General features: G+C 41.1%; 1 protein-coding gene across 1 annotated transcript in view; it reads right to left on the bottom strand.

Moving 5' to 3' along the window:
* GNA14 (G protein subunit alpha 14) overlaps positions 1-14,357 on the bottom strand; it is a 191,815-nt gene that overhangs the window by 83,640 nt on the left and 93,818 nt on the right. Inside the window, exon 2 of the mRNA XM_030876969.3 lies at positions 11,686-11,870. Within this exon, the coding sequence (XP_030732829.1) occupies positions 11,686-11,870 (185 nt within the window). The remainder of the gene's footprint in view (positions 1-11,685; positions 11,871-14,357) is intronic.

Below are 14,357 nucleotides of genomic sequence, written 5' to 3'. Positions count from 1 at the left end.
AGTCCGCCTGCTAATGCAGGGGACATGGGTTCGTGCCCCGGTCCGGGAAGATCCCACATGCCGCGGAGCGGCTGGGCCCGTGAGCCATGGCCGCTGAGCCTGTGCGTCCGGAGCCTGTGCTCTGCAACGGGAGAGGCCACAACAGTGAGAGGCCCACGTGCCATGAAAAAAAAAAAAAAATGTGTGCTTGATTGCATGTATACCCCCCTTCACCAAAATCACATATATACTGACCTTCCCCCCTGCCTCTTTGGAGCAGCTTCTCAGAGCTATCTGAAATGCTGTCTTCTGGGCTATAGTCCTCAATTTGCCCCCAAATACAATTTAACTCACAGCTCTCATGTTGTGCTTTTTTTTTTTCAGTTGACAATTTAAGGAAGATTCTTCTCCAATCCTTTAACCTTGTCATTTAAAAAAATTTTAAGGAAATCAAGCAACTTGAAAGACACTGCATGAATTCTGCCTCATTTTTCTGTCCTTCTGACCCAAAATTTCTGTGAGGGATGTTCTTGTCCACAGATGCTTGTTCTCATGGTGAAATGTGAGAGGAGATGCAGGAGATGCAGATGCCAGCATCTGCAGGAAGGACGACCACTCATTCATTCATTCATTCATTTGATTCATTCTCTTGAAACCTAAAAATTGGTATTATCCTCAGGAAGGGGGCAAGGGCACATCTGCAAACCATATATATTCTGGAACATGGATTACTCACTGTGAGTCTGATATATGTGTCTTTCTGTTTCTTATTCTGGTACTTTCTACTGTGTCTGAAAAGAACTCCTGGATTATATGAAATAAAATAGCCTATGTTGACATATTATATATAACACTGTACTGGGTGTAGTGTCTTCTTAATGAAGAAGTCGATAAGACAAAGTGACAAAAAATAAAATTTTGCTGAAAAAAGAAACCTGTTTAGGACACAGAAAAATATAATTTTTTGCTTCTGAAGGTAGGTTACTCACATGTTTAAATTTTGTAATATCACAGGGAGCCAACAAAGCCCTCACTTAAGGAAGGAAACACAAAGACTGAGAGCGCTGGTGATCGGCCCAAGGCTGTTGAAGATATAAATGACAGGCAGGACAGGAATTCAATTTCAGGTCAGCCATTGTCTCATCCTACTACACCAAGAACTAACTTGAACTTGGAAAGAAAGACTTTCTTGTAATTACTAACATTGTTAGGGCTCTACATATGGACTGATGCAAATCATGATGATCATGCATGAAAATAATGATACATGCATGATAATAACGATAAATGATGATTAAACCCCAAAGTGAAGCCTCCACACAGTTCAGTAGGAAAGACATTCCATGTCAACACAAAGCAAAGATACAACAGGAGGGGGAAGAGTTTGCGGTCTTGGGGAGAATTGGTGGCCACTGGTTGATCGTGATGGCCTCCCACAAATGCCATCATTCAACCACTGGAGCTCTCAGTGTAAATGAAAGGGAGAGAATTTTGAGGCACCTAAAATACAAAGTTATTCCTATCATCCTCAACCTTTTTGCAACTAGCTCCACCTTAACTATTTAAATGATTAAAAGACTAGATTAGTTGTGACTTTAAAAAAAAGAGAATCTAGAAAAATTAGTAAACTTTCTATTCTTTATATACTCACACACAAAAGCAAACAATTTTCTAACCAGATTTCATAAATGGCCAACTTAAATGTGCCCATATCTTTACTTCTAATTACAGATTAAAAATGCCAAAATATTTAAAATTTAATTTAGGGAAGATACAAAGCAACAGTAACAATGTTTTTATGTTATGAAAGCTATTTTATGTTACTTTAGATCATATTTAATTAAACCTGACAGAGTTTTAAGTGTCAGAAGTCAAGGTGAATAGAAGGCCAGAAATAAACCCACACACCTATGGTCAATTAATCTACAACAAAGGAGGCAAGAACATGCAATGGAGAAAAGACAGTCTCTTCAATAAGTGGTGCTGGGAAAACTGGACAGCTACATGTAAAAAAAAAAAAATGATATTAGAACACTCTCTAACACCAACACAAAAATAAACTCAAAATGGATTAAAGACCTAAATGTAAGGCCGGACACTATAAAACTCTTAGAGGAAAACATAAGCAGAACACTCTTTGACATAAATCGCAGCAGTATCTTTTTGGATCCACCTCCTAGAGTAATGGAAATAAAAACAAAAATAAACAAATGGGACCTAATCAAAATTAAGAGCTTTTGCACGGCAAAGAACACCATAAACAAACTGAAAAGCTAACGCACAGAATGGAAGAAAATATTTGCAAACTATGTGACCAACAAGGGATTTATCTCCAAAATATACAAACAGCTCATGCAGCTCAACAGCAAAACACAAACAAAAAAAAAAACAATCAAAACCGGACAGAAGACCTTAATAGACATTTCTCCAAAGAAGACATACAGATGGCCAACAAACACATGAAAAGATGCTCAACATCATTAATTATTAGAGAAATGAAAATCAAAACTACAATGAGGTATCACCTCACACGGGTCAGAATGGCCATCATCAAAAAGTCTACAAGGGCTTCCCTGGTGGCGCAGTGGTTGAGAGTCCGCCTGCCGATGCAGGGGACACGGGTTCGTGCCCCAGTCCGGGAAGATCCCACATGCTGCAGAGTGGCTAGGCCATGGCCGCTGAGCCTGCACGTCCGGAGCCTGTGCTCCGCAACGAGAGAGGCCACAACAGTGAGAGGCCGCGTACCGCAAAAAAAAAAAAAAAGAAAGTCTACAAACAATAAATGCTGGAGAGGGTGTGGAGAAAAGGGAACCCTCCTATGCTGTTGGTGGGAATGTAAATTGGTATAGCCACTATGGAGAACAGTATGAAGGTTCCTTAAAAAACTAAAAATAGAACTACCATATGACCCAGCAATCCCACTCCTAGGCATATACCCGGAGAAAGCCATAATTTGAAAAGATATATGCACCCCAATGTTCACTGCAGTATAACAGCCAGGACACGGAAGCAACCTAAATGCCCATCAACAGAGGAATGGATAAAGACGTGGTACATATATACAATGGAATATTACTTAGCCCTAAAAAAGAATGAAATAATGCCATTTGCAGCAACATGGATGGACCTAGAGATTTTCATACTGAGTAAAGTTAGTCAGACAGAGAAAGACAAATAACATGATATCACTTATATGTGGAATCTAAAAAAGGGTACAAATGAACTTTTTTACAAAACAGAAACAGACTCATAGACTTAGAAAACAAACTTATGGTAACCAAAGATGAAAGGTGTGGGGGAGGGATAAATTAGGAGGTTGGGATGAACATAGACACACTACTACATATAAAGTAAATAATCAACAAGGACCTACTGTATAGCACAGGGAACTCTACTCAATACTCTATAATAACCTATATGGGAAAAGAAAATAGGTATATGTATCTATTTCATATAGATATATGAAAAAGAACAGATATATGTATATGCATAACTGAATAACTTTACTGTATACCTGAAACCAACACAACATCGTAAATCCTCCAAATATAAAATAAAAATTAAAAAGAAAAAGAAATCACAGTGAAGTACACACGATGCAATGTCTCAAAGCTCCCTGGAAACATCTGAGCTTCCAAAAAGAAGAGTCCATGAAAATTTAAAAAGCCAGCTGTTCTGGTTTCCAATGTATATGGTTTTAACTCCGAAGGTGGGTTGACTGGTGAATACGCCCACTCACTCACACCTACACACCCACACATGCACGCAGACACACATACACAAACCTTTTAACTATTTGTTTCTGTTGGATTAGTTACTGTATCCCATTTGAGCTCCCACCTGAATAAAAAAATGTTCTTAATAAGGGATGCTTTCTAGAATGCTTTGCCTAGGATAATACCGCAGAGTTTATTAACCAGTTAATAAGAAAATCTACCTCGCAATTCAATGCAACAAGGTGAACTGATGATTCTCTTGGCAGGACTCCAAAACAAACCTGGGGATTCATTTACCTCTTGGCACATGTTTATGGCATTCATTCATCAGTGAAGAAACTGGGTGATAAGAAAAGGCAGGGCTGAGAAGAGAGTAGCATTAACACACCTGTTACCTCTCTACCATCAGAAAATGAGAGTGCGGCTCTGCCATGAAGAGAAAGCAAATTGTGAAGGACTTTGGATCTAACAAGAATTTTCATGGATAAACAACAATGTCCTACCGTATAGCACAGGGAACTGTATTCAGTATCCTGTGATAAACCATAATGGAAAAGAATATGAAAAAGTATATATATATTGGGTGGGCCAAAAAGTTCGTTCGGTTTTCAGTAGACATTTTTCATTTTCACGAAGAACTTTATGGAACAACGTATTCACTAACCGAATGAACTTTTGGGCCCACCTAATATATATATATAATTGAGTCACTTTGCTGTACAGCAGAAATTAAACACAACGTTGCAAATCAACTGTATTTCAGTAAGACTTTTTTAAAAAAGAATTTGGCTAGCATCACCGACCATGATTCTAGCTTCTGTTAAAGAGTTTTGAATTGTGAGGGTATTTCACATGTTCCCCTTTGTATTTTAAGATAGCAACAAAGTTGCATGCAATTTAAGACTCAAGGAAAATACTTCACATGTTAGATGGATGGATAGGTGTTCAAATAGTCTGATGGTCACACTAGTTCCTGGGTTATAACTTTGTGAGATGTTCCCTTTTTCAAAGCATTTCTTTGCACGTGGTACGTTCATACCTGGTGGTGAGGTAAGGGAAGAAATTAACATTTCAACGGTCAAATCAATCTCATCACTGGCCCCAAACTTTCCTCATCTCCAATGCGTAGTGGGTGGTCAGATTTACTTGCGACAGTGATTAAGGAGAAAACCAGTTCTTTCTTATTTTTATCCTATTCTTTCCCATTTTCCAAACTCCTACATTGCAAGCTGTGATTGAGCAACTTTCACACTGAAGTCAACATTGATTAATCAGAGAACTATTGGCATAAATGGAAAAACTCCAGCCTAGGATTTTGACGGAGAATTTGTTGTTGTTATGACACTGGCTAGGACTCCAAGTTCTTAGTAAGGAGAAAAATGTACCACACGATTTTTAATATCCAATAGGACATGGGAACAAAGAGCCGGAGTTTAACATGTGCCAGAGAACCAGTGACCCTGGGCCAAAGCCAAAGTCTGAGCACTGGCCTCCCTGTTCCCAGAGGCTCATGCAGAATATGACTTTTCAAATTGGAGGAAGTAGGAGTGAAAAGCATATTTAAACAGATGTTTTTAAAATTAGAATATAAGGGGGTCTTAACATATGTCAAACCCTGAGAAGCTCTTCTGTAAAGAGCCACATAAATTGACCATTTTCACTTAACTGTGCCTGATTTCCTCACACGCATCCTTAACAGATCCTTCTAGAACTTCAGCCTCTTTCTGAAAATGAAAAGTTAAGCTGGAAGAGTTAAATATACACAGATATGAGACATGATCAAAGCTCTTTTTGGTGTTAGAAAATGTCTTCTCCTGGGGCTTCCCTGGTGGCGCAGTGGTTGAGCGTCCGCCTGCCGATGCAGGAGACACGGGTTTGTGCCCCGGTCCGGGAAGATCCCACATGCTGCGGAGCGGCTGGGCCCGTGAGCCATGGCCGCTGAGCCTGCGCATCTGGAGCCCGTGCTCCGCAACGGGAGAGGCCACAACAGTGAGAGGCCCGCGTACCGCAAAAAAAAAAAAAAAAAAAAAAATGTCTTCTGCAATCCTAACCTGCAAATACCTGACTTTATTGCTTAAATGTGAAGTTGGATATTTGATGTTTAAGTTTTATACCTAGTGAATTACCATCTCAATAAATAAAAATATCTATTAATGATGAGTGAAAATACGTTACTACTTAATTTCCTAATATAATGTCTCTATTTACAAAATGAAACTGTAAGGTATTTTTATTACAAACAATATCTATACCTTGGGCATGTTATCAATATAACCTGCATCCCTGATTCTCTACTGATCAAAAAGAAACGATAACTTCAGTGTAGCAACAGCGGGAAAAGGAGACTGAGAAGGCCCAGTAATGTGAACTCCAGCGAAGGAAATGCAGCTGTTTCTTCCCCCCTGACCCCCACCCCATCCCTGGAAGCTCTCGCCATGATGCTGTGCTAGGCTCCTGCAAGACTCAAAGGAAAAAACACAGAATCTGCCCTGAATTCAAAAATGTCACCTGGAGATGCTGTCACCACTACCATCACCTCATCTCACTAAGACCTCCCCGCCCCCGGTACTGCTGAACTAAACAAACATCCTCAGTGCTGGCCCCTCAATTTACCTTTGGATAAAGATTGATTAGGTCATCCCATGGAAGAGATTACCAGAAGTCTCCCTCTCCTCTATGGAAAGGCTCATCAGAAAGTAGAATCCGAACTGAACGCCTCCAGATCATCTTAAGATACATATAGCAGTGGCTCTCAAACTTGGCTGCCTAATCAGAATCACCTGGGAAGCTTCTAAAAGTCAATCCAAAAGCTCGGGCTGCGTGCCAAGAATACTTAGGCCCGACTCTCCAGGGCTGGTACCCTGGGCGGCAGCAGAAAAGCCTCCCAAGAGCTCCCAATGAGGACCATTGTTTTGCATGTTCCTGATACATCCAGCAGTCAGGAGAGGGGGGATCCCGCTCCAAGGGGCTGAAACTCAAGACACTACAGGGAACGGATGACAAAGACATCCGTGTACCTAAATGAAGGACCTGAAAAACTTGAAACAACATCAGCGGAGACCTTGTGAGTCAATTAAACCTCCCAAATTCAGCCATTCAAGAGCTGTAGGTGGCTACAGGGCCCAAGCCCACTGCCTCAAGTGTGACTTGGAATTCAGGAAAAGCTTCTCGCAGAAGAGAAAGATGCTTTTTGAAGGAAATTTCAGACCTCACACTTCTAGAAACACCGAATTCCAAGTTAAGTACTAGAGGGGAATGGCAGGCAAAATACTCCTCTTGCTGTTCAATTATTAACTCTCCTTTTTTAAGGTGTTGTTTTTGTTTTCAGGATGAGCCCTTGCAGTCAAATGTGTGCATGTTACATGCAAATACGATGTGACCCCAGTGTGGGGAAGACCTCCTATAAGAAGGGGGGCAAGTAAGAAGCTGGGGTCAGCTACCGAAAGAACCTGTAGACCTTGTACTTTTTTTTCTAGAGATCACTGAATACAGAACCAAACATTTTGAAAAGTTAGGCAGGGCTGTCCTTTGCCCTTGGGAAATTCTGTATGTAAATCATCCAAGCCGATTCTGCAGAACCTTTAAGGGGATAAGATTTCCTTTACCACACTACAGACCTACAGTGAGAATTTCTCAAGTTGGAGACACTACAAACGGTAAAATAGATGAAGATTTCCGTGAAATCATCACCAGGAAACACAAGATAGAAGCTTAATTCAAATTTAGTAGTCCTGACACTGAGCAAACGCCTCTGTAGTATTTATCCAAGAAGTCATAAATTCTAATATGTGCTCATGACATTCTTGAGAGACATAAAAATTAAGGCTTATCAACAAAGTGAGTGAATACATATGAATAATTTCTTTTAAGAAAAGTAGGCAATGTATGAGAAAATAATCTTCAAGGCTAAATCTTAATTGAAAAAACATGTTGGTTAAAACATGGTTAAAAACCAAACGCTACTAAATTTCTGATAAATTTCCTTTCAAAATTAGCCTGTCAAGTAATAGGCAAAGATTTTCAACAACCTGGCTGACCAATAATCTTGCTAACATTTAAAATAAAACCCCCTAAAATCACTCTGAATTCCCTTCTACAGACTTTTAAGAAAGTGTCTAGCTCTGAAAAAAATCAAATAATGGAAAAAGAAGTGAGGGAAGGACTGAAAAGAAAAGCTAATTAGGTTTGTTCATCCCTGACTTAACTAGTCAATTGTTTTGAATGAAGCAATACTTTGTAAAGAAGACATGGGCTTCCCTGGTGGTGACACGGGCTTCCCTGGTGGCGCAGTGGTTAAGAATCCACCTGCCAATGCAGGGAACACGGGTTTGAGCCCTGGTCCGGGAAGATCCCACATGCTGTGTAGAAACTAAGCCCATGCACCACAACTACTGAGCCTGCACTCTAGAGCCCACGAGCCACAACTACTGAGCCCATGTGCCACAACTACTGAAGCCCGCGCGCCTAGAGCCCATGCTCCACAACAAGAGAAGCCACCGCAATGAGAAGCCCACTCACTGCAACGAAGAGTAGCCCCCGCTCGCTGCAACTAGAGAAAGGCCGTGCACAGCAGTGAAGATGCAATGCAGCCAAAAATAAATAAATAAAATAAATTTTTTTTAAAAAAGAAGACATAGATCATGCTTCTTAAGTAATTACTTAAACTCCTAGAGTACTAATCATTTTATCATTTTATGACCTAAGAAGGGTACTTTGTTATAGTTTCACATTTGCAATCAGGACTAGCCCGCAGAGAAAATTATTCAGAAAATAATAAAGAAGAAATCGATCAAAATGACTGACCTAAACAATCAACAGAAGAAACAATGAATTGATTTCTGGCTTTTGAACTTGCCCCAGTAATAACCTTCTATTTTCCAGTGCCATTTAATTTGTAAAGCACTTCCTTTTGCTCATGTTGGCTTATGAAGTAGACAGAGCACGTGCTGTCTGCATTTAACAGACAAGGAAATGCGAGACCGGAGAGGTTACACGGCTTCCCCTAGGACTGAGTCAGCAAACTCCAGACCATGCACTAAATCTGCTCTTGGCCTTTGTTTGTTTGGCCCGTGAGTTAAGAATCATTTTCACCTTTTGCAAACAGAGTTTATAAGCAAGCGTCGCTCATTCGTTTACGCATTACCTATGCCTGGTTTTGTACAACAGCAGAGCTGAGTAATTGCAACAGAGACTGTATAGCCCTCAAAGCCGAAAATATTTCCTCTCTGGCCCTTTACAGAAAAAGTTTGCTGACTCCTGCCTGAGACCCACAGGTGAGCGATGAGCAGAGCCCAGATCTGGGGGAACCAATCCAGTGATCTCTCTACTCAACCTTTTTCCTCTCCTTAAGCCATGTCACTATGTGGTTCATCCCTGGCATATGTCTGAAGGATAAGAGGAAGTTTATGAAGCATGAATGCAGGTACTTGAAGTAGAAAGAAGGAATTGAGAATGGAGCCAGAGACAGCAAATGAGGAGGAGACAGAGGTACTACTGACTCATTTCCCAGTTTCACAGGTGTGTGAAAGGAGAGGAATTCTGCTCTTGGATGGACCATACCCAGAGTCTCACCCATTCCTGATTTAGAGTATTTAAATGATGAGATTGGGGACCGTTTGAGTTGATATTTAGATCAGATTTGAGGCTTGGAGTTGATGCTGTTTTTAGGGTTAAATCTTTGGGGGATATTAGAATGGGGTGAATGTATTTTGCTTATAGGCTAGACATTCTTTGGGGGATTGGGGCAGAGGGCAGACTGTACTGGGTTGAATAGTGTTGCTTTGAAATTCATGAAAACTCCAAATCTCAGAAAGTAACTTTATTGGGAAATAGGGTCTTTGTAGATATAATCAAGCAATGATGAGGTCATACTGGATTAGGATGGGCTCTAACCCAATGACTGCTGTCCTCATGGGAAGAGGGAGGTTTGGACACAGAGAGGAGAACACCATGTGAGCACAGAGATACAGAGGGGAGAGCTCTGTGGGAAGACAGAGTCAGGGACTGGATGGAAGCATCTACAAGCCAAAGGACACCAAGGATTGCCAGCAACCATCAGAAACTAGGAGGGCAGCATGGAACAGAGCCTCCCTCAGAGCCTCCAGGTGGAACCAAGCCCCTTGATTTCAGACGTCCAGGCTTCAGAACTGTGAAGGAAGAAATCTCTGTTTTAAGCCACCAGTTTGAAGTGCTTTGTTATGGCAGCTGGGGGAAACTAATGCAGATTAGTGGGCAAGGGGACATGGCCTTGTGAGAAAGAATTCATATCGAGAGAGCACAAGAAAGTGGTGCAATGTCAAACCCCATAAAACCTTTTTGTTTGAAATATAAACTCAGAATTCCTCTAGAAGACCTTGAGGGAAAACCAAACAAAAACCCAGGGACCTTGATGACTAAATCTGACCAGGTTTTTACAAACACATGTTGCCAAGATAAGCAGAACTGACTTATACTTGAGCCTTTTCTTCCCAATAGGCCTGTTTACAAATCTATCCCTAAATTCCAGTTAGTCACCCCACTATGACTGGGGAAACAAATGCCTTTTACAAAGGAGGAAAGTAGATTAACTAAAATTACCGCAAGGACGTTCCTGACATACCTCTTCTCTGAAATAATCCTAAATTTCCATAGATGACCTAATTTTTAAAATACTTTGTAAAGGGTGATTTCTTTTTTTAACTGCATGCATTCAAAAAGATATAACGTATATACTCAAAACCAATGTGTAAAGGAATCAGAGTCACTTGTAGAATCACCCAGTGGCTCAGGACGCACCTCTCATATTCCTTGGCATCAGATATACTAAAGACTAATTCCCACCACTAACACCCTGCCCCCACCACCTGTCACACACACACATTTTTCAGCGTAACACTGTTGAAGGTTGAAGCTGTGGGCAAGCTATATTCCTTCATTTCCTCAAGACTGCAAGGAAATGGTGGTAAAGACACAAGGTTGCAGTCACACTGTAAAGGTACGTCTAAAATCTGGTGCATGTTGAGTTTTCCTATGTAATCCAGTCACTGAGTAATAAAATAAAATTAGATTGATTGCTCTGAAGCTCTTTGTGTAATGTACATGAACACAGATGCCACAAGTTCATGATAAAGTTGTCCCTGAGGTCCATACTTAGACCACTATTCTGGCATTTGAGCAGCTAAATTCTTTTCAGTTGATCCACAAGAGAATCAGACAGAATTTTTCTCTTTATCATCATATCATGTCGTAACTTGGTATCAATTATTTTAAAGAAACTCTATCAGTTAGATTCTTAATGAACTTATATACATAGTATTTTCCTATGGATTTACATTCCAATACACCATAGAAAATATTATTTGTCTCCTCCTCCCACCCTCCTGCCTCATTATTTTCCTATAGTCTTAAACAGATATGTATTTTAAATAACCCACGGTGACAGGAAAGCAAATGGCAACTCCATACCATTACTTTATGAGAGTTCTCTGCTAGTTGAGACACAAGCATTACCCTTCATAAATCATCACTTAGCTCCTAAGAAGGGCTAGCTCCCCAAACAAACAATCAAAGCCCGCTGACTTCTTTGAGTAGTCTGCAGGGCATTTTCCTAAGACTGGGAATTCTTAAAAAGTTGGCCATTGTAAACCCAAGATCTCCACTGCTCCAATGAAGAAATTAACCAGGTATCTTAGCTGAAAGAGATGTATATGTATGTCTTCCTTTTCTCAGCACCTGAAAGAAGTCACCAGCATGACTACCCACATTTCTGAATTGCTGCGCACTGGGCAGCACCACACTACCACTATGCTAGAGCTTCTGCAGAAATAAGACTGCGGCGCTGTTCCTAAATTCATCGCACTCCTCTGGAGTATCTCTACCCCAGAATCTGAGTTCAAGAGCTTCTTTAGGCCTCTGATGGAAGCACGCAGTAAATCTTTTAGTTCAGATACATATGCTAACCAGGAGTATAGCATGTATTCACAAATGGGTCCAACACTCTTAAGCATGTTACCTTATTCTGTTCACACACGTACTGTATCCTCAGGGTATCCATGGCTCTGATCATGGCTTGCATGGCGGTGAATATGTTTTGATAAACTAGCTTCGTGAACCCCTTTCTGTCTTCGTCGCTGTAACCAGACCCATGGATGATTCTCATTTGCTTGATAAAGGTGCTTTTGCCACTTTCTCCAGTTCCTAATAAGACAAAACAAGTGAAAAACGCAGTCAGCAGTCTTTAAAAGGAACAGAGTGAGAAAGAAAGTTCCTCCTGGCAGCGTTGGCCAATATGAGGATTAGTAAATTGATGGGGGTGGATCTGGAAAGGGCCTGCCGAGTGCTTATGCAAGTTGAGGCTGCAGGCAGTGCCATCCTAAACCCCTGGGCAGAGGGGTCCCCACCCTGGACCCTGTGCTTTAGAAGTCCACAAATATCACACACACACACACACACACACACACACACAATTTATTAAGGACACATGAGTGCCCTTGTCACTTGGAGTAATCCTAAACATCAGCTCTGGTGACTAACACTGTTTAGGCCCCAGGGAACTGCTCCCCGACATCCCTTGCCCTATGATCTCGAAACAATTGGCATGCGTGTCTGAAAGCCCCAAACATTCGAGGGTTTCCCCACTGCTAATACCAGCCATGGCAGCGATGGGGGCTGCTTCAGAGCGCAGGGAAGGTTTGAGCAGCAGAAACACCGGGATGTGAGAAAAGGCTAGTTAACTTGTCAATTCCTTTCTTTCAAATACATGAATACAATGGATCCTCGCACAATGAAGCACCATCCCTAGCTGTACCAAATGTCTATATTCTTCCCCCTCCTCATATTCCAATTTGTAGTTCAGGAGGTCCTCCAAACTCACAACACTTGTACATGGCAGCCAAGGAACATTTTACAACATCAAACCATTCCTACTGCTCTTAAATGTGCATAGATGTCCAGATAATATGTGTGAAACATGATGCCAGGGCTTTACATTAGTATTAGATTGAGATATTGTTTGAATAGACAGGAAAAGGTGCAGCGTGACAGACATTTGTGTGATGGAATTAAAATATTTTCTTTCTAATATTTTTTGTGATAAAGATAATTTATCTCAGAGATCCCATTACCATGTTTGGAACATAACATAGTATATTTATGGTTCATTTTCAAATCCAAGTATTGCTTTAAAGAAGTTTTTTTAACAATTCAGGTTGATATGATCTCAGTAGGGCAAAGTTTCTTCTAATTGGAATTAATGAAAATGATCTCAGAACTAAAATGACTCAATAAAAGTTGGATTCTTCAAATGGGTGAACTGCATATATACAAATATATATACAATATATATTCAGTATACTTGTTATAAAAAAGTCATCTAACAGCATTTCTATTAAAACACAAATTGTATGAAAATCTTAATTAAAATAATATAATTCATGATTTTACTATAAAGAAGGCCAAAAATTATGAAATAGGAAATGATGGATTAATTATAAAATATTTTATTACGTATCCACATCTCACTGACCCAACAGAATACCCAGACAGTGCGGTTATAGTTAAATTCAATCATCTTTGATACTTTGTTCGCTCTTAGTCATATTAAAAACCATAGCTGTACATATCTTTTTTGACATTTTAGTTATAAAGAGATGTTTGTCATGGTAAGAGGACAGAACATATTAATCACGGTTTGTTGGCTTGATTACTGCCTGTAACCATTTAGACTTATGGGATGTGGGTCTCCGTCTGCACTCTCGCCGAGGGCCCTGTGAACATCAGGCCCCGGAGAAACATCTAGGGGACTCGAACGATTTTTCCAGGTGAATAATTGAGACACCTCTTAGCATTTGATAAGATCTTTCCTTGTAAGAAAAAAAAAAATGTTCCTTCAGGTTGATCTTTTCAAAACACAAACCTGCTTTTCTGTGTGTCTTCCCAACCTCGGCTCAAAACCCTCAATGGGGGCTTCCCTGGTGGTGCAGTGGTTGAGAGTCCGCCTGCCGACGCAAGGGACACGGGTTCGTGCCCCGGTCCGGGAAGATCCCACATGCCGCGGAGCGGCTGGGCCCGTGAGCCGTGGCCGCTGAGCCTGCGCGTCCGGAGCCTGTGCTCCGCAACGGGAGAGGCCACAACAGTGAGAGGCCCGCATACCGCAAAAAAAAAAAAACAAAAAAACCCTCAATGGCCTCCCCTCAGCTCAGGAAGAAAGAAAACTCTACTGTGGCCAACAAGGCCGTGTGGTCTGGCCCCTCTGTCTTCGCCAGCCTCTTCTCACAACACGCTTTCCTCCTCCCTCTGCACTCTAGCCACAATGGCCTCCTCGTTGCAGCCTCGGCTCATGCCTTGCACGTTCCTGGGATGGTCTCCCTTCACCCCTCTCACTGCTGCTCTTCACCTGGACTGGTCTGCCTGATGAGGTCAAGTCCCCATACTCTAGGTTCTCAGGGTACCATGAACTTCTGGTTGGAGCACCTGTTCCAGCTGCACTTTTGCCCATTAATGTCATTCTTCCTTTGACATATGCCTCCCTTACCAGCCTGTAAGTTTCGTAAGAGGAGACAGGGGCCATATTTGTTTTTATTCACACTGCCTCCCCTTGGGCCAGGTATAATGCCTTACACTTGGCACAAGCTCATTAAGCTTTTATAAAATTGTGATAAAATACACACAGCAAAATTTACCATC

Source organism: Globicephala melas, chromosome 6, assembly GCF_963455315.2.
Source record: "Globicephala melas chromosome 6, mGloMel1.2, whole genome shotgun sequence".
NCBI classification, from domain to species: domain Eukaryota; kingdom Metazoa; phylum Chordata; class Mammalia; order Artiodactyla; family Delphinidae; genus Globicephala; species Globicephala melas.
Note: the sequence above shows the minus strand (reverse complement) of the source record. Positions and strands in the feature narration are given on the sequence as shown.